The following is a 20752-nucleotide window of genomic DNA, read 5'->3' as shown; positions in this document are numbered from 1 at the left end:
TGGAGGAAGGCCGCAAGGCTCCCCGATCCCAGAAACAACATGGGGGTTAGCACACTTCCGTTATTTCTTCATTTTTCTCCAGTATCTTCTTTAATCAGTGGGTCAGTTCCCCAATAGGAGGAGCAGACACAAAGTAAGAGAAAGAGAAAAGGGACACGGACCTAGCTGCTCTGTTCCCCATTTAGGCATACACAGCACACATCTGCACTCACGGGCCCCGAGCGATGTGGCACCGGGGGTCTGGGGACAAGCCGCTGAGGATGGCGGCCCTGCCTCAAGGCTCTTGGGCAGTGGGAGAATACCAGTGCCTAGAGTACAGGGGTGAGTGGAGTGGGGGGCCATGACGGCCCGCATGGAGGGGGGCGCCACCAAAGGCTCCCCAAGATGGGAACGAGAATACCCAGGAATTGACCAGGCAGAACCAAGGAGCAGGGTCCCAGGCGGTGAGAACAAAAGTGACAAGTCGTGAGATGCCCAGGGAGTTTGGGGGTTGAAGACACCAAAGGTGACGGTCACTCCAACTCACTGGGTTCCTCGGCCTGGGAGGGAGCCTACACCCCTTGTAAACCATCACTTGGTTCAGGAACCTACAAAGGGGGCCAAGGAAGTGGAATCTGTGTCGGGTCTGCACTGGGTAAGTGACCCGTCTAAAGGCAGTCACAGGTACTATTAAAAGGGGAAGGGAGCACAGGGAACTCTACTCAGTAGTCTGTAATGGCCTATATGGGAAAAGAATCTAAAAAAAAAAGAAGGGATATATGTATATGTATAAATGACTCCCTTTGCTGTACACCTGAAACTAACAGAACATTGTAAATCAACTATACTCTAATAAAATTTTTTTAGAAAAGGTGGGGGGAATCATGAGACTGGGGCAGACGTATCTGAAGACCAGATAAAAGGATAAAATGAAGCACATAATTATATAAACTCCTGAGCTTTAAAAAAAAGTTAATTCTTGCCCTTGAATTTACTCATATCTTTATTCCCTTATATTTCCATTTAATACAGTTGATATATAATGCTGTGTCTTAAAATAAACATAAGCATATTAAAATCAATCTCCCACTCTAAGATGCATAACCTTACCGGGATGGTTGGTCTTGATATGTGACTTTATCAATCGATCTTCTGAAAAAGACTTTTCACACACAGGACAAGAATAACTCCTTTTGTCCTTAACAGAAAGAGAGCATAATCAACGGACTGTCTCATTTAAACTCAGGCTCTGTGGAAAAATACCACCACCACCACCATCACCGTCACAGCTAGATGCACAGCGCGCCTTTCCCAGCGCCTGGCATGCAGCCCGCAGCTGGCCCCGCACAGCCTGGGGAGCTCAAGGGCAGTGGGGCAATGGCCTCACCTCCATTTCAGGAGGGAGGGACGGGCCTTAGAGACAACGGACCTGTGGAGGTGGCCAGGCCAGGGGAGGGCGGGGCTCGGCCTCGAGGTCTACCACGCAGACCAGGGCTGCTCCACAGCCTGACACGTATTCTGCCCTCCAGTGCTCAAGGTATGGTGTGTGTGAGGGGTTCATATAAGTTATCTTATTGAGACTCGTGACCACTCTTGAAGGACAGGCATTATTACGCTGTTACAGATTGAGAAACCAAGACCAAGGGCAAAGAGCCCCAGGTCTGCGAGAAAGAGGCAGCGTCGGAACCCGAAGGTACGGACGCCCACCCCATGCTCCGACCACTCCAAGGCCACGTCCCACCCAGGCTGCAGGTAAGGGGTTCGCTCTGTGCAGCTGCTGGCTCGTCAACCCACCTGCCTGCAGTGCCACGTTCTCAATTAGGAAGAAGCTTTTGTGAAGGATCACGCCATTGCTCATCCGCCTTTCCTCTCAGAGCTCACTTTAATGCCATTTCACAAGACAGTTCTTCAGAGGGTGGGGGTTATGGGTTAAATTCTGCCCCACAGATTCATGTGTTGAAGTCCTAATCCCCAGTACCTCAGAATATGACCTTATTTGGAAATATGGTCATTACAGATATAATTAGTTAAGATGAGTTTGCAGGCCCTAATCCAATATGACTAGTGTCCTTGAGTGGCATGGACATATATACACTACCAAATGTAAAACAGATAGCTAGTGGGAAGCAGCTGCATAGCACAGGGAGATCAGCTCGGTGCTTTGTGACCACCTAGAGGGGTGGGAGGGAGATGCAAGAGGGAGGGGATATGGGGATATATGTATATGTATAGCTGATTCACTTTGTTATAAAGCAGAAACTAACACACCATTGTGAAGCAATTATACTCCAATAAAGATGTTAAAAAATAAAAAACTTTTAAAAAAGAGGAAATGTAGACAGAGACCTGCAAGAGGGAGAATGCCATGTCTTCATGGGAGAAAGAAAATACCCAAACCCACCCCAAGAGAAGAAAATTACAAGCCAGTATCTCTCAAGAACATAGATGCAAATATTCTCAACAAAATATTAGCACATAAAACCCAAAATGTTTAAAAAGAACTATACACCACAACCAAGTGGGATTTATCCCAGGTACAAGGTTGATTCAACATTCTAAAATCAATTAATGTAATCCATCACATCAACAGGCTAAGAAATAAAAATCACATGATAATATCAATAGAGGCAGAAAAATAATTTGGCAAAATCCAATACCTATTCATGATAAGCAATCTCAGTAAAGCAGGAGTAGAGGGGGAACTTCCTCAACTTGATAAAGAGTATCTACAAACAACCTATAGCTAACATTATACTTAACAGTGAGAAACCAGAGACTTTCCCACTAAGATCAGAAACAAAGCAAGGATGTCCCCTCCCAGCACTCTGTTTTAACATCATAGCTGAAGTCTTAGCTAATGCAATAAGACAAGAAAAGGAAATAAAAGATACAGAGATTGAGAAAGAAGAAATTAAAATTGTCTTTGTTTGCAGATGACATAATCACCTATGTAGAAATTCTAAAAGAACAGACAAAAACATTCCTGGAACTAACAAGCGATTAGGGCAAGTTACAGGATACAAGGTTAATATACAAAAGTCATTTGCTTTCCTATGTACTAGAAATGAACAAGTGGAATTTGAAATTAAAAACACAATGCTATATACATTAGCACACAAAAAATTCAGTGCTTAGGTATAAATCTAACAAAATATGTACAAGATCTATATGAGGAAAACTTCAAAACTGATAAATGGAATCAAAGAACTAAATAAACAGAGAGCTATTCCAGGTTCAAGGATAGGAAGACTCATTGTTGTCAGACGTCAGTTCTTCCCAATTTGATCTATGGATTCAATGCAATCTCAAGCAAAATCTCAGCAAGTTATTTTGTGGGTACTGACAAACTGATTATAAAGTTTATATGGAGAGGCAAAAGACCCAGAAGCCAACACAAAATACTGGAGGAGAAGAACAAAGTTGGAGGACTGACATTACTCAACTTCTAGACTTACTATAAAGCTACAGTGATGAAGAGTATGTGATATTGGTGAAATAGCAGACAAATAGATCAAATGGAACAGAACAGAGTCCAGAAATAGACTCTCTTAAATACAGTCAACGGATCTTTGACACACGAGCAAATGCTACACAATGGATAAAAGATAGTTATCTCAGGCTTCCCTGGTGGCACAGTGGTTAAGAATCCACCTGCCAATGCAGGGGACACGGGTTTGAGTCCTGGTCTGGGAAGATCCCACATGCCACAGAGCAACTAAGCCCGTGCGCCACAACTACTGAGCCCGCATGCCTAGAGCCCGTGCTCCGCAACAAGAGAAGCCACTGCAACGAGAAGCCTGCACACCGCAACGAAGAGTAGCCCCCGCTCGCCGCCAACTAGAGAAAGCCCACACACAGCAACAAAGACCCAACACAGCCAAAAATAAATAAATAAAAAAAAAATTTTTTTTTTTAAAAAGATAGTTATCTCAACAAATGATGCTGAAACTGGACAGGCACATGCAAAAGAAAAAAAAAATGAACCTAGACAAAAACCTTACACCCTTCCACAAATATTAACTCATAATGGATCACAGATCTAAATGCAAAATACAAAACTATAAACTCCTAGAACACACAGGAGAAAACCTGGATGACCTGGAGTATGGTAATGATTTTTTAGATATAACACCAAAGGCATTATCCTTGAAAAAGAAAAAAATTGATAAACTAGACTCCATTAAAATTAAAAATTTCTGCTCCGTGAAAGACACTGTCAAGAGAATGAAAAAACAAGCCACAGACTGAGAGAAAATATTTTCAAAAGTTACATCTAATGAAATAGGCCAAAGACCTGAACAGACACCCTACCAAAGAGGATATACAGATGACAAGTAAGCATATGAAAAGATGTTCCACATCATATGTCATCAGAGAAATGCAACTCAAAACAACAAGGTACCATTACATACCTACGGAATGATCCAAATCTAGAACCCTGACACCACCAAGTGCCGGTAAGGATGTGGAGCAATGGAAACTCTCATTCTTTGCTGGTGGGGATGCAAAATGGTGTAGCCACTTTGGAAGACAGTTTGGCAGTTTCTCTCAAAACTGAAATACTCTTACCATATGACCCGACAATTGCACTCCTTGGTATCTATCCTAATGAACTGAAAACTTATGTCCACACAAAAACCTACACACGGATGAAGCAGTTTTATTCATAACTGCCAAAACTTAGAAGCAACCAAGATGTCCTTCAGTATATGAATGGACAAATTGTGGTACAACCAAACAATGGACTGTTATTCAGTGCTAAGAAGAAATGAGCTATCAAGCCATGAAAAGATGTGAAAGAAACTTAAATGCATATTACTAGGAGAAAAAAAGCCAATCTGCAAAGGCTACATATTATATGATTCCAACTATAAGACATTCTGAAAACAGCAAAATGATGGCGACAGTAAAGGGATCCGTGGTAGGCCAGGGAGTAGTGGGGAGAGAGGGGTGGACAGGAAGAGCAAGGAGGGTTTTCAGGGCAGTGAAGCTACGCTGTGGGGAACTATAATGAGGGGTATGCAACAGTAAACGTTTGTCCAGATCCCAAAAACGTGCAGCACCAAGAGTGGACCCCAACGTAAACTATGGACTCTGGGTGTTACTCACGTGTCAACGTAGGTTCATCAACTGTAACAAAGGTAGCGCTAAGGTATGGGATGTCAAGAGTGCAGGAGGCTGTGCACGTGTGGCAATAACGGGTACACGGGGAAATCTCCGTACTTTCTGCCCAGTTTTGCAGTGGCCGATGCCACCGACTTCCACCCAGGCTACATCACACGGTCCAGGCTTGTCAATGTACTCCCATCAGTGACCTCCTATGCCCCTGACCTTCCAGGTCACCCCATCATTCCCGGCACCTGCACACGGGAACTGGTGCTCTCACGCCCTTTTGAAAGACGTCCCGGGCAGCACGCACCCTGGAGGAGGCCTGTCGCCACCCCTGGCTGCCCCAGTGTCCTCATCATCAGAGCTGATGGAGGCATTCAGAAGGGCTTTGAAGGAGTTTACACTGATCTCTCCTGAGCCCGTGCTATTTGATTTTTTTTCTTTTAATCTCTGATAGTCTGAAAGCAATTTATCTTAGAGCTTATCAGGGTCCCTCACTTCTTGATGCCTTTGAAGACTGTCGGAAGGGTGCAGGCAGTGGGAGAGGGTGCTGGAGAAGGGTGCAGTCTAAGGACTCATTTATTTCTTTTGCAGAAACCTCAGTTCCCGACAGGAGATGAAAACCCAAACTGACACAGCAAACTTACAAAGCACAGCGGTGAAAAGAGTTCTCGGCAGAGGGGGAGAGAGCGCCCCGCGCCGTGATGGCCGTAAGGAGCCCAGCCCTCGCCGTTTGTTTGCTCTGATGGAAATGGCCTTCAAAGCCACACAGGACTCTTTGAAAGAAGGCAGGCGGCAGCAGGAGGCAGTGGCCATGGGGTGTGGGGAGGAGGCGGGGCGGGAGCAGCTCCAGGGCTGAAGGTCCGAGGCCAGCTTGAAGCTCTGGGCAAACCCCGCCTTAGCCTACGCCTCTGTGGCAGGTTCCTCGGCCCCAGAAGCCACGAGGCGATTCTCAAGCCTGAAACCAGCGGTGGGTGGAAAATATCAAATCTGCCTCCACCCTGCCACCAAGTGTATTAACGATCACATAAGTACACCTATAAAGTATCTGACATCAGGTTAAAAAAATAAGGTGGGAGATTCCACTCTGAACAATTTCTCAGGAATAAAAAGGCCGCGGTTCCAGCATCTGCTGACCTCTGTGGACTCACTCACTTATTCCTCAAACCTTCCGGGGCCCCTGTGTTGTGCCGGACATGGCACTGGGGACAAAGGTGGGAGACTCTGGCCCTGCCCTCAAGGGGTTCATAAGCTGGTGAGAACTGCCAGCACACAAAGGCCACTAATCATCGTGGGACATAGAGAAAGTGTGACAAAGACAGGAAAACTGACACTTACATTGTGGCTAATTTAACAAGTTAGAAAAGAGCCAGAAACGTGCTCCATATAGGATTTCGACTCCAGGCTCTTCCTGTCCACTGAGCGCTGCTCTGCTTTGCCAGGCCGTGTCCCTCACTTCCGGCCCTCGGGCTTGCTCACAGGCAGCTGTTTTAGACCCAGGAAACTCCGCTTGCCCAAGGTCCCCAGCACTGCGGACAGATGCTCAAACAGGGCAGCACAGAAACAGGCAGTCTGCGACCACGTAAGAAAAGACCGTACCCTTGCAGCTCTTAGAAAGGAAAAACCTTTTGTCCAATCGCTTTAGTTCAATAACATTTTACTCTACTTAAAAAAAAAAGCGGGCTTCCCTGGTGGCGCAAGTGGTTGAGAGTCCGCCTGCCGATGCAGGGGACACGGGTTCGTGCCCCAGTCTGGGAGGATCCCACATGCCGCGGAGCGGCTGGGCCCGTGAGCCATGGCCGCTGAGCCTGCGCATCCGGAGCCTGTGCTCCGCAACGGGAGAGGCCACAGCAGTGAGAGGACCGCGTACCGCAAAAAAAAAAAAAAAAAAAAAAGCTACAGACAGACCCATTTATTTCCAGAAAGATATTGGAGGTCGCTCCATCTACTTCTCTGTGTTGGCAATATATTATTTTAGTTTACTTCCAGCAAGAACACGTAAGATTTCATAAATACATTTACCTTTATAGCCAAATGCAGTCTACACACTTCTCGAAGACAGGCATTAATTTTAAACGTTTGTTGAAAGGCCACCTCACCCTGGATGGAAGCACCACCACCGCTGTCGCTACCCCCTCCCTCCTCCTGCCACCACTACTAAAAGGGAGGGGCTGGTGTAGACCGGCCTCCCCGTCACGCCTGGACCTGTGCTGGGTCCCTCACCATCGTTATCTCACTAACTTCCCACAGCAACCCTGGAGGCGGGGACTGCCACCCCACTTTACAGACGAGGGGTCAGAGAGGTTAGGCAGTGAAGCCACAGCACTTGCAGATGGTGGAGTCTGAACGCAAGACCAAAATGTGCCTGCTCTTCCCAAGTGTGGACTTGTAACTGCTACAGTGCCCTGAGCGTCGGGTGCCTGAGAGATCTTCTGAGAAGGGACACAAGCCAGAGACACAGGGGACAGACTGACATATCCTGAACATCCACCACAAGCTCGACTTCCTGCTATGTCAAATGTCCGTAACAGGGCGAACTTATTTAAATAACAGGTCCCCAGGTCCGCCCCCCCAAATTATGGTGGAGGTCTGAGCCAGGAATCTCATTCATAACATGTACCCCCAAGTAATTCTGATTCAGGATGTCATAACTTACATCATCGGGGTCAATGACTGACAAAGTTATTTAATGGGACCTACACAGGAGGTCACCCATTTGACATCACCACCCAGAACATACTTGCACACACAGTGGCCTATAAACACACTGAAACACAGGACAAAAGGTCTCAGAAAACAATACCTATTACCTTGTCATGGGTAAATAGTGCTGATCATTTCTATTTCATTCTGTTCCGTCTCATTTTTAAGATAAATTGGTTGTAATCCACTAATTTCACAACCCTATAATAGATCATGACCTGGGGGCTGAAAAAACACTGACCTGGCTGTTCTATACTTATTTTCTAGTTTAATCCTCACAATCCTGAGAGGTCGGAGAGAGTACCATATCTCCATTTTACAGATGAGAAAACTGAGGCTTAGGGAAGCTAAGCAATTTGCCCAAGATCACAGAGGTGGATATGGGGTCTTAACTCTAACATGCTAGAACCCAAAGCCTGCCTTTTATTGTACAGAAACCATGTTTTCTCAAGTCTCCCTTCCACAAAGTTTGCACAGTGCTGTCAATAAAATGGGTTTGCTCCAGTCACTGACTAACTCCTTTGACCAGGTCCCCACGTTTCCTTGATGCCAACACATCCTTGACTCCAAGTCACGCCATCCGGCTACTAATGGGAGGGAGGAGGTGGTGGGAAGAAGCTACATTAAACGTACACACCTTCCAGTCATTAGGTGTATCTTTAGCTAAGAAACGGTTGTTGAGAGTCACAGAAACGGGCACTCAGCCAAATTATCCTGGAGTCCTAGTGCAACCGGAATGGACGTGACTACAGGCTCGTTTTGGGAGGGGCAGAGGGGGATGCATTCTACTTTAAATTTCCTTAGTTTTTCCACCACATGGGAATCTGTGTTGCAAAGAGGTAAGTGTTGGATGGAATGTGAGAGCCCAACCAGACTTTCGGCGCACCTGGCCCCATCTCTCTGGGTCACAGGCAAGGAAACCAAGGCCCACATGGACGTGGGGACTGGACGCAGGTCAGAACGGCACTGGGCTCCCTGCCAGAGAGACGCCTCCCCTCGCTTGACCAGTGTCCTTAGGCACCTTCACGTCACAAAGCTCGTTTGTGCTCTCTCCTTGGAGCCTCACCACCATCCTGAGAAAGCGGGGTGTGGTATGCACACCATTATTGCACATATATATATCTTATGACTCCTTTTACATAAAGTGTCCAGAATGGGCAAATCCATGGAGACAGAAAGTAGACGGGTCGTTGCCTAGGAACTCAGGGAGGGGAAATCAGCGATGACAGATAAGGGGAGGTCTTTCCACCGTGTCACCATCCCCTTGGTGCCTGTGGCTTCATCACAGACATAACTGACAGGCTCTAAAGACAAATGTGGTCTAAACTCAAGATACTGGAACCTGTTTTCATAAAGAATGTTCTCCTCCCACATCGGCAACACAGTCCGCCTGCCTCGGGGAGAGCGCGCAGTCATTCGACGCCCCAGGTAAATGTGTGCGCTGCCTGTGAGTAAACAGGGATAGCACACCTTTCATGCCCCACACGCACAGAGAGAGAGAGAGAGAGAGAGAGAGAGAGAGAACCAAGAGGTACCAAGTGACATACAGCAGCTGCCACGCAGCCACCTATACAAGCTCTGAGCCAGGTTCTTTACCTAGAGCACTTCATTTTAACCTCCCAATAACCCAGGAGACCCATACACATACACAAAGACAAACACGTGCGTACGTGTGCGTTATGTGTTCAGGGGTGTGTGCAGTATGTGTATACACAAGTGTAGACCGCATGGGTGGATGTGTCTGTGCATATGTGTGTATATATACGTGTGTGTGTGTACAAAGCTGATATACTTTTTAATATATATTTTATATAGAAGGCTACCAAGCCTCAGAAAGGACAAGTGACTTGTCCAGCATCACACAGCCTGTGCAGATACTGGAGACAAAACCTGAATCCAGGTATCCAACCCCAAAGCGCAGGCTCTTACCTACCCACGAAACCCAAAACACCCTGACCTCACCCTTGGTAACAAACTGCTGGAGCGTTAGTGATTTTTAGGCCAGAAAATGAAGGCGGCACATCAAGTTTCTGAAGCCTCATGGTGCACAGTCTGTGGCCTAGAAAGGAATTCAGTTAAAGCAGAAGCACACCTGGGGCCAGGTGCGCCTCCTTTATAACTTGGAGAGTCTCAAATCACTCTCGGGTGTCAGCCTCTCAAGTTAGAGTAGCATTTGCTAAAATAAACATTCACTCATTGTGTTACATGTTCAACACCCACCAGAGAATTAAACACATTTTGCCACCATGAATATTAACAGCACCTTGAATTAACATATCACTTTTTTTTAAAGTGCTTTACAGACATTCTTCCATAGACTTTCCAAGAAATGGTACAGTAATACGACAACAGTGATCATCAGCGTTTACTGTGCTCTTACTATGACCCGAACACCGTACTTAGCACTTGACAGGCATCATCTAACTCACCCTCTCAACAGCTTTTAGTGGCGGCTATTCTTATTATCAGCCCTGTTATTAAGGGTTCTTTAAAACGTCGTTTAAGAAACCCTTGCTTTACTCCTATTCTGTAGACTTTCTCCGATGCTTAAAAATCTGCATAGAAAAGCAAATTTACTCAATGTAATCTTTTTTCCAACATATGTGAGGCTGTCCCTGTGACAGGAACCCTGGGATGGAGGCCTTTGTAAAGTGGAGGGCCTGTTTCGTGAGAAGGACCTCCCCGTTTTCCGGGGCAGACGCCCACACACCGGGCTCACGGGGAGCACGGGCGCCTCCGTATGCATCACTGTGAGGAAGCAGGGAGCACCCAGGGGAGACGGGGCTGCCGCTCGGGCGTGCTACTTACCAGCTCTGTGTGAACTTTAAGATGTGCCTGCAGCTTATATTTATCTGGAGTCGAGTAGTCACAGCCGTCAGTGGGACACTTCAGCAAGATGTTACTGTGTTTCTGAATTACATGGCGTTTAAGGCAGTTTTTGGTGATGGAAGAATAATGACACTGGGAGCAATAATACAGATGTTCCCGGGTGTGGGTGCGGACATGCATGTCAAAATGCACTTGGTACCAAAAAAGTTTGCCTAAAAAAATATTTTCACATGAGAACAAGGAAGTTTCTTTTATCCTGAAGTTGATTTCTTTTCATTAGTATTATTTTTTAACTACTAAATTTCTCTCCCTCTCGTGCTTGTCCGGGTCACCCTTCACACTTTGCACCACATCTCTGGCTGGACATGACTTTTCAAAGGTGGCAGGTGGCAAATATTAAGGGTGCTACTACTTCTGCGTGATGTCACAGCTGGGAGAGGAGGAAACGGATGTTTCTCGAGGACCAGTTACGGTGCCAACTACCTGTACGCACACGCATGAGATCAACGAGGCCCTAAACTCTGCTGACACCTGGGCCATCTACATCCTGTCCTGCCATCTCTCCACGAGGCCCAGAGGCCACGCTTTCACGGCGAGCTGGGAGGGCTGCACTCGGGGTCTCCCTACACAGAGCTGCAGCCACTTCTGTGATCTCTCTCTGCTCATCTAGGACATGGCCACAGCTTAAAGCTCGACTTTAAACTTGTCACATGCCAGAAGAAAGGTGCTTCTTGGCTAAAGTTCTGGCAGAGGCCGTGGGCTAAGCGTCCGCCTGCACGCCTGACGGAGCCAGCACGGTTAGCTGTCCCGCCCTCCTGGCTGCCTTCACAGGCTTCACGCGCTGAACTGCACGCACCACTGTGCACATCGCTATCTACGAATGACGGCTAGCTCACTTAGAAGGCGTTCTGTGCAAAGAGACACGAGCTCAACTCAAACACCAGGTGACCCACAGCCAGGCGGGGACGGGAGGGGCTGCTGGGAAGGCAGCCCCCAGCCGCGCGCCCCGGCGCCCCCCTTACCACAGTATTCGCACTCCAGGTCGCCATACACCTTCCGGATCCTCTCGCACAGGCCGGTGTTCATGCGCCTCTTCTGTAAACTGTCCAGGATCTTCATGAACGCAGTGATGCCCGCCCGGTGCTCGGGGGCGGGCGTGCAGGAGTCAGGCCGGCACAGGGCCGCGTCCCTCCCACCAGCTCCCGGAGGAGGGTCTGAGGCCTCGGCTGGGTTTGCCCTGAGGCCCCTGCCGGGATCTGGGCCGTCGGATGGGAGGGCAGCCACTTGTTGCCCTTCAGCCGGGGGGCTCTCGGCGCCCTGGGCTTCCGGGTTTGCTGCGGCGCCTTTGGCCTTGGACAGCAGTGGTGCGACGTCCTGGCCCTGAGCTGGACTGGAGCCTCCCTGCTGGGTGTGCAAGGTCTTCTCCGGAGCAGCTAGAGCCTCGGCAGAGGAGGGATCACTCTTCAACAGGAACTCATCGGAAACCACCGCGTGCCGACGAAGGTCCGAGGACACCGCGGAGGCTGCCAGCTCGCAGGGTGCCGGGGCGGCGCTGTCTGCCGGGGCGGCGGCCGAGCGCACAGGCGCGGCGGGCGCCTCTGTTGGGGCCTCGGACCCCTCCTCGGAACGAGCGTCCCCAGCGCCGGCCGCCTCTTTGGGTGCGTTCACCCCCTGGAACACAAACTCCTCTTCCGCCAGCTGCAGCTGCCCACCCAGGGCCTCCTGCTGGATGTCCCCGCCGGGTCCCAGGAGGCAGAAGCTCTGGTTGATGGAGCTGGTGAAGACCAGGGTCTCCTGCGCGGCCCCGTGCGCCTCCTTGATGTGGGCGCGCAGGCGGATGGAGCTGACAAACTTCTTGAGGCAGAGGGCGCAGACGTACACGAACGGGTGCTTCCTGACGTGCAGCTCCAGCGCCTGGTACTTGGTGGCCCCATGGCCGCAGAGCTCGCAGGCGAAGGGCCACTTGTCGCCGTGGACCAGCATGTGGCGGTCGCGGTCCAGCTCGTTCTTGAACTTGCGCTCGCAGATGTGGCAGTCGTAGAGCAGCTGCCGCTTGCCCTCCCTCGTCATCAGGCAGAGCTCGTCCAGGGCCTCCTGGACCTTCTTGTCCTGCGGGTCGTGAGCGTCGCGGATGTGCTTGATGAGGTTCTTGACATCGGAGTACTTCTTCTTGCAGAAGCGGCAGTGCTGCTTGATCTTCTTGTGCACCCGCTCCACGTGCACCTTGAGGTGGCCCTTGCTCAGGCACGTGAAGGAACAGCAGTCGCAGGCGAACTTCTCGCCCGTGTGCTTGCGCAGGTGCACGTTGAGGTTGGCCTTGATGGCGCTGGCGTAGCTGCACTGGGAGCACTTGTACGGCTTCTCGTTGGTGTGGATCCGCAGGTGGGCCTGCAGCGAGTGCTTGAACTTGAAGACCTTGTTGCAGTACTCACAGGTGAAGATCTTGAGCTGCGTGGGCCCGAGCCTAGGAACAGAAGACGGCACCATTACCGGTGGAGATCGGCACCTTCCTGATGACCCCTACTCCCTTCCCGCTGCCGAACTCCAAAGGCTTAAATGTGAGTTAAAAGGGGCTGAGGACGGATGCACGCATTCATTCATCAACAAACAGGACGGGGAGACCTGGAGCGGACCAGGTGCACACGGAGAAGGAAGACCGGGCCCCTGCTGCCCTGGCGCCGGGAGAGAGGAGACAGGTCTGCACACGCGGCTGCAGGACAGTGTGCGAGTGGTGACAGGTGCGCGTGCAGGCAAAAGAGAAGGAGCCCTCTAACACAGATGAAGGTAGTTGGGAAGAGGAGATGCCTGAGTTGAGGGATGCAGAATAAGGAAGAGAGAGGCAAGAGAAGGCAGAGGGATGTGTCAGTTGCTGGGCACACGGTAGCCAGCGGTGCTCCAAAGCTGACCCGGACGAATTCCCAGGTATTCTAACAGGACCAGTCTTAATGGAATGAACTCAGTCTGCTCCATGAAACTAGACACGACCTGCTTGGGTTTGTTCAATAGCTGTGATCATCCAGACTTGCCTATTCATTCCATCAACTGTCAGGGCAACACACTTCCTCTCTGCTGCAAGTTTCCATGTGAGGGCCACCCTTTTGTGAAAGACCCCTGGCCTTTCTCCATGTCCTCACTTCTCCCCAGGAAAAGGGAACTCGCGTATCTGAGCGGGGACTTTAGAACAGGACCAAGCCTCCACAGCCGCGCTCACTCCTGCCTTTCTGGTGAGAAGACGTCTGCCTGTGGACGGCACGTGACACGGTAGGTGCTTAGCCAGGAGAGTCTGGCGGTGACAGTCAAGGACCGAGGTGGGGGGAGGCAGACGTGCAGGACAGCCAGCGGGAGCTCAGTGTGACCTGCCCCAGGCTCCCTTCGCCCATGGCTCCACCAGTCATGGGCCTGACGTGTGAGCCCCCGTCTTCCTCCTCCTCCAGCATGTCTGGTTCAGAACTCAGACAGGGAAGATAAGGTTGTTCAACTGCCATTTGTTAAACTCAGACATCATTAATTAATAAATGATTGCCAGTTTATTACCACTCGCCTGTGTGTTTCGGGCACTGTGTCAGATTTGGTGTATGCGATAGAGAATGAAAGCCTGGTCTGCCTCACGGGTCCTTTCTCTCTCAATACGGCGACGTGTATGCTGAATGAGATGGTAATAGTAATCACGGCTAACAATTACTGAGTACTTACAACAGTCAAAACTCTTTGCTAAGTACTTAACCTCAACCCTATCATTATGCCCATTTTACAGGTGAGAAAACTAAGTATAACCCAAGGTCATACAGTTAGTAAGTGGTGAAGCCAGGATTTGAACCCAAGCAGACTAGAACCTGCACATTCTTCCACATCTTCCTACTGCTTGTAAACACTGTGAACACCAACCCCCCTCGCTGGTGGGACCATACACGCGGAGAAGACCTCCTGTGTGGAGCTTCCATGGCTATTGGAACAGGTGTGCCTTGTTTCTGAAATCAACAAATGACAGTCACCAAAGTGCTGCAACTTGCACCCAGGACAGGAGTTGGCAGGTGAGCCCAGGAGGCAGGTGAGGCTTCCTCTCTCCATAACTGCTCCCTCGGGACTCTGCCCAGGTTATCCAGGTAGGTCCTCAGAAACACTGACGATCATTTAGTGCCATTAATCAGACACCATTAAGCTGTACCCACTGTAACTGTAAAGTCGATATTTATGGAACTATCCATTCAACTGTGTCTGACCAACACAGGTTACCTTATGTTTTAAATGAAAAATATTTAAGCAGACTGCGGTCCATAAACACCGGAGGGTAGAAGTCTCATGTTGTAATTAAAACATTCAAATCTGAAAGTCAGTACTATGCCTGCACACTAAACCCAAGGCTAATTTAAGGAAACTAATTTGGACCTTTCTTAAATGACAAAGATACCCAGAAGGTGATCATTTTACTGGAGGAAGAAACTCTGGATTCACAGCATTAATTAAACAAGTCACGGTATTTCCTTCTCTAATGCAAGGTCTAAATGGTCTTAGGAGCATCTGTGACTCTGATTTTTTCGTATTATTACCCGAATACCTGGTCAAGCCCTCAGTGCTGCCTCCCACCAAGGGTGATGAATCGGAAGAAGTGGCCAAGCCGCCTGCACCAGGCTCTCAAGCGCAAGCCTGTACCTGTGGGCTGATGCACAGAGCTGCGACGTCGGGTGATTCCTATCACATTATTTCACTCCGAATGTCCCCTATTCATTGAGAGAGGCACTCTCTCCCACTGCATTTTAGAAAGCATTCAGCCAGAGCTTTAAAAGATAAGACCCCTTGATCCGGTTATTCCACTGCTGGGAATCTAGCAAAAGAAAGAATACGAAATTCAAGCAAAGGTGCTCATTGCATGAGTTTTCACAATAGTTTAAGAGTAGAAGCTGCTTGAAGGTTCCAACGTAGGGAACTAGTTTGGACATTTTTTTTTAACTCATTCATTCATTCATTCTTTCAAAAAAGTATTCCAGGCACTGGGGACACAATGGGGACAAAAGCAAACACAACTCATGCTCCCTTGTAGTGCACCTTCTATAGTAAGTGGTGGGCCAGTCTGGTAACCATATAAGTGAGCAGATAAGGACCACCAGCTCCCTGTGATGGAAAAAGACAGGATGCTCTAGGAGCCGAGGTCAAGGCGGACTGATCTGTCTGGGGCACAGGGAAGGCTGCCCTGAAGACTGGACATTTGAGCAGACAGCTGAAATATGAACAGGAGTTAACCAAGTCAGGGGGAGGGGAGGCATCCAGTATGAGGAAGAGGCACCTGAAGGAGAGATCAAGGAAATATAAAGGTCCCGGATGGCTGGAGCAGGCGCTGGAGCCCAGAGAACCAGAGGGAGCACAGGAGGGGGAGCAGGCTGGAGAGGTGGCAGCTGTGGAAGACCCTGTAGGCCAAGTTCTCCTAACAGCAATGTGAAGCCTTAAAGGGTACAATCAAATGGGCATTTTACAAAGAGCTCACTGGCTGCAATGTGGAGAGCTGAGTCATGGATCCCGATGCTACAACACGTCACTACAAAACAGAGTTTGTGAATAATTTGAGTAACAAAGGAAAGTAAGTATAATGGGATTAAGTATTAAAAGCAGGACACAAAACTGCATATAAAATATAAACTCGATTTTATAAAAATATATGGGCTGAAAAAAGGCTGGAAGGAAATAACATTAAAAATATTAACAGTGCTTATCTTAGGGAACATTAAAAATATTAACAGTGCTTATCTTAGGGTAGTGAGATTACAAATAACTTTTTTCCTTATAGATTTCCAGACTTTCGTCATACGAAAAGCCCCTTTTGTAACTGTTTTACCATTTAGACTATAAAATATTAATAGAATGCTTGACAACAGGAATACAGCCTCAATCTACTGATTAAATATTGGGTATATTTACCTGTAACTAGATTAGCATTGAATTGAAACTCTCCCCAATAGACCTTGAAATATTATGAAGATCATTCACTAAGGTCTAAAGATCAACCTGCGTTGAGACAAGAAAGATCTTCAAAATTAATTCCATTTCAGTTTTGCCAAAGGAGTGCATATTTTTACAGCTTTATCGATTAATTCCGTTGCTCACATTTGCAAGAAGAGAGGAGTGAGGCTACAGATTAATGAAGCACCCAGATGACATGATGCTGTAATTCAACAAGAACACTTTCCATATATGTTATCATTTATTCCCACCACTAAACTCAGTCAGATTCTACTGGACAGTCTTGTGGCCGGTGTAAGAGAGGCTCAGAGGCAAAAGCATTTGTGTCCATTCACAGCAGAGCCTCATCCAGGCAATGGCCACGTCTGTCCTAATCTCTCTCACATCCCCAGTGCCTGGCACATAGAAGGTGTTTCATCTGTTGGACTGAAGTCCAGCAGAAGGGCCTAGAGCCAACCCAGGTCTGTCTGGTGCTGGAGCTTACGCTCTCATCAAGAACACCTCACTTCCCCTCTTCCAGAAACAGAGGGAGCCCACTTGCACTGGCATTTTGTCTTTCCCCTCAGCTGGGAAAATGTGTACAGAACTCAGGTGATGAGAGTTTGCTGATCTATATCAGCAGGTACGTATCACAGCTGAGCTGGTGACCATGGGGAGGGTGGGGGGACATGCAGGCTAGTCCCCTCTGGGACATCGACTCACCCAATGTATTTGGAGGACAGACTTCAATGTCCATTCAAGTTTTAAGCAAGCATATCCTTTTAAGATGGCAATTTCAATTCTAGCAATTTATCTCACAGGAAGTCTTGAAGAAGTATTGAAAGAGGGAGGAACCAAAACCTTGTCCGTCAAGCAAAAACTGGCTATATATAAACTGTAGTGCATCTATATGACAGCAAACACACTTTAAAAAAATATGTACTGAAAAGGAAAAAGTCAAGGTGTGGTAAGTTTTTAAAATTAGGTTGATAACAGTGCCTTTGGTATTTTATGCTAGGAAAAAAAAATAACAAAATTAAAGTGCTATACTTTAGTGTATCATGAAAAGATTATGGTGGCCTGTGAACCACACTGTCTATAGTAGTGACCACGACCAGAAGAGGCGCTATGGGTTACTGTAACTGCACATCACACGGATGTTGGAACCTTCTACAGGATGCTTATGCTACTTTTGAAAGTAGGGGGGAAAGAGAGATTTTCTTTTTCATTATCAATTGTGGAGCTATGAAAATCAGCTAATTTACTAAGTAAGGCCTTGTTCACACCTCTTTTTATTCAGGTGAAGCATACATCTGCCTTAAGCAAAACGCTCCACCTTCCTTAAGCCAAGGCGCTGCGTTTCCCAAGCACGCTTGCAGATCTGCCGCGCATCCCACAGAGGCTGCTTGGGCTCAGCCAGCACTCTAGGGCCGTAATGGAGGGGCTGGTTCTCAGGTTCAGTCAAGAAACCAAAACCCTTCATAGATGGGTTTGCACACAGCGTCCTGATAAGCTAGCGCGCCCGTCTCTCGCCCTCTGCAGCGGTGGCTGGAGTCGCACAGAACAGACGCTTTACCTGCTCGACTTCATGGGCTGCTCATACGGTGTCTGCTGGATGGCGTATTCCTGGTACCCTCTCCGGGGCGCCAGGTCGGCCGCCGCGGCCTCGGGGTCTGTGGCTCCTGCTTCCGGGGGCCCAGCCTCCACCGGAACAATCTTGGTAGCACCTGAGATGGAGGCACAACGCACCACGTATTAAAGAGGCACCGTGAGGGCCCTGACCACCCCCCTGCCCCCAGAGCAGGGGACAGGGCCTGGGAAGCGTATTTCTTTACCGTGTGGCACCCATGCAAGGGACTGGTTTTCCTTCAGTTCACACCTTTAACTTGCGTGTTTGTATATGTGTATGCATGTGTGTGTACGTGTGTATGTTTGGGGGGAAAGGGCAAGTTTTCTAATAATCAAAACCTTCTTCTGAGATACATTTTCACTTGATCTCCTTATTAAAAAACAAAAAAAATAGATCCATATATACATATATGCTTCCCTGCAAGATTTCATATAGATCCACATGTGTTAAACTTTACGTAAATGTAAAACAGCATCAAGACAGAATGGAGCCGTGGAATCAACTGTGAACAGGAATCTAAGCTGCCTGGGATCTGGTCCCAAATATGACATCACCCTCCCGCCTCTGGCCCTCTGTGTCCACCCTGTGAAATGAAAGGTCTGGAGTGGAAAACTCAAAGGTTACCTTTATTCGTGCAAGTCCAGGATGTGAAACGATCAAAGACCGTTTATAGAAGCGTGTGTGCACGAGGGTACATGCACACACACGCATGTTATATATCAAGTGCACTAAAGAAAAGGCTCCAATCTACCTCTCGTTTCTGGAATAGCAAAGGAAGTTAACCACTTTTCAACCCCCTTACAGAAATCTCAAAATACTACCATCAATTCTTAAGAAATCTTTATAGAAGCTTTCTCTAGAGACAGCTAAACACAGGACGCTCTCTCCTGGCATTTACATTTCCCGGAATAACACTTCTCTGAAGTAGGGTGGGGCAGACAAAGTGACTTTCCAGAAACAACTTCTAGTCACATAATCTTATACGGCTTTTTCTCTACTGATGACCTTACCTTGCACTGAAGTATCAAGAGGCATTTATTCAGCGTTTTCATTTTAAATAATGAGTTATCAATACTATTAGCACTGAAAAAAGATGTTTAAAAAGGCTCTAGTTGTCCTCAAAATCCTAAACTTGATTTTTAAAAATTTTATTTAACAGCTATCACCTCAAATGGATAGGAAAAAAAACATTATTATACTTTGGAATCTACCATCATAAACTGCTTTTTGTCTAAAGTATCCTTTCCTGGAAGAGACCTTTTTTAAAAAGGGTCGTATAAGAAATCCACTGGCTATTTTATGTTTAAGGAAGAGGAGACAGGAATTTCTAGTATCATAAAATATACGATGAACCCACTAAAAAATGCAAAAAAAGAAAAATAAAAGTTAGGTGGAGGGTTTTGGAGAAGCCGCCGACCTCCATGTGGTGCGAGTGGTCTTACACGCAGGACGGGGCGGTAAGGGCGGGGAGGACATCCAGGAGAGGGGCTGGTGAGGGGGCAAAGAAAAAGACACCCTCCTTGGCCACTGCTCCTGTGAGCGGCCACTCAAACGACAAGGACAGGTCGTGGCTGCAGAGGTGGCGGAGGCAGCCCTCACTCCCTTTCCTCTGGACACGCTCGTCCACCACAGCCCCGGGCAGTGACAGGTCAGCCATCATCCCAAGGTACCGGGTCATTCAGTGGAGAGCCCGACAGTGATGAAGCTGCTCAGGATCACAGCCCCAGCTGTCAGGCCGCCTGCGGCACAGCCCCGCCCAGAGAGTCCCATTGTGTCCCCTCCCGCTCGTTTGGCTCACCTGGAATCACCTCGTGAGCCGTTAAAACCACACTTATGATGGGCTTCTTGGCTCCGGAGACCTGCGCGGCCTCCTTTCCCGAGCAGACCTTCTGGACCTTCTCCGCCCGCTGAGTCCGCAGCCTCTTTGGGGCCTTTTCTCGATCATCCTCCTTATACTTCTTCTCCAGTTCAAGGTCAGATTCGTTCCCTAAGGAGCAAATACCAAGATGCATAGAATATCCTCCTGTGTCAGTGATGGAGTCAGGGAGTGCACACAACCCCAACCCTTTTGCCGGATGACAGTAAAGGAAATATACACGTGTGATACAGACACTGGTCCACGGTGCCATGCAGGCCCCTGTACCACTTCGGGCAGCACCTTTGCTTCTTCAGTCTTTCACGTGATACAATAAATATCATCCCCCGCCACAGGCCACCACGTGGGCATGGAGAATACAGCTGACAGGGCAGGCAGAGCCACTCATCTTGTTGTCATGAAGCCAACCAGCCCACAGGGTCATCTATCATCAATCAACACTGCGGAGAAGACATGGTCTTCTTCAGATTTACAGCCTAAGAAGAAGTTCAGTTACTCATCTTCCAGTTAGTAGGTGCCTTCCATGTGCCAGGCATGGTGGACATAAAGGCTGAGGGGTTTTGTTATACAGCAGAAACTAACACACCATTGTAAAGCAATTATACTCCAATAAAGATGTTTAAAAAAAAAAAAGAAAACAAGCTTAGCTACAAAATAAATAAATAAATAAAAGTAACCTAAAGAGATTGTTAAAA

At 48.1% G+C, this 20752-nt stretch overlaps 1 protein-coding gene across 1 annotated transcript in view; it reads right to left on the bottom strand.

Moving 5' to 3' along the window:
• The window catches only part of ZFAT (zinc finger and AT-hook domain containing), a 161080-nt gene that overhangs the window by 83469 nt on the left and 56859 nt on the right, over positions 1–20752 (bottom strand). The window contains exons 4-8 of the mRNA XM_082601805.1: positions 19980–20168; positions 18128–18278; positions 11643–13084; positions 10600–10832; positions 1090–1177 (exon numbers count right to left, since the gene is read on the bottom strand). Coding sequence (XP_082457931.1) covers positions 1090–1177; positions 10600–10832; positions 11643–13084; positions 18128–18278; positions 19980–20168 — 2103 coding nt within the window. The remainder of the gene's footprint in view (positions 1–1089; positions 1178–10599; positions 10833–11642; positions 13085–18127; positions 18279–19979; positions 20169–20752) is intronic.

The sequence above is a fragment of the Mesoplodon mirus genome (genome assembly GCF_964341445.2).
Source record: "Mesoplodon mirus genome assembly, chromosome: 16".
NCBI lineage: Eukaryota > Metazoa > Chordata > Mammalia > Artiodactyla > Ziphiidae > Mesoplodon > Mesoplodon mirus.
The sequence above is the reverse complement of the archived record's forward strand: the minus strand, read 5'-3'. Positions and strand labels throughout refer to the sequence as shown.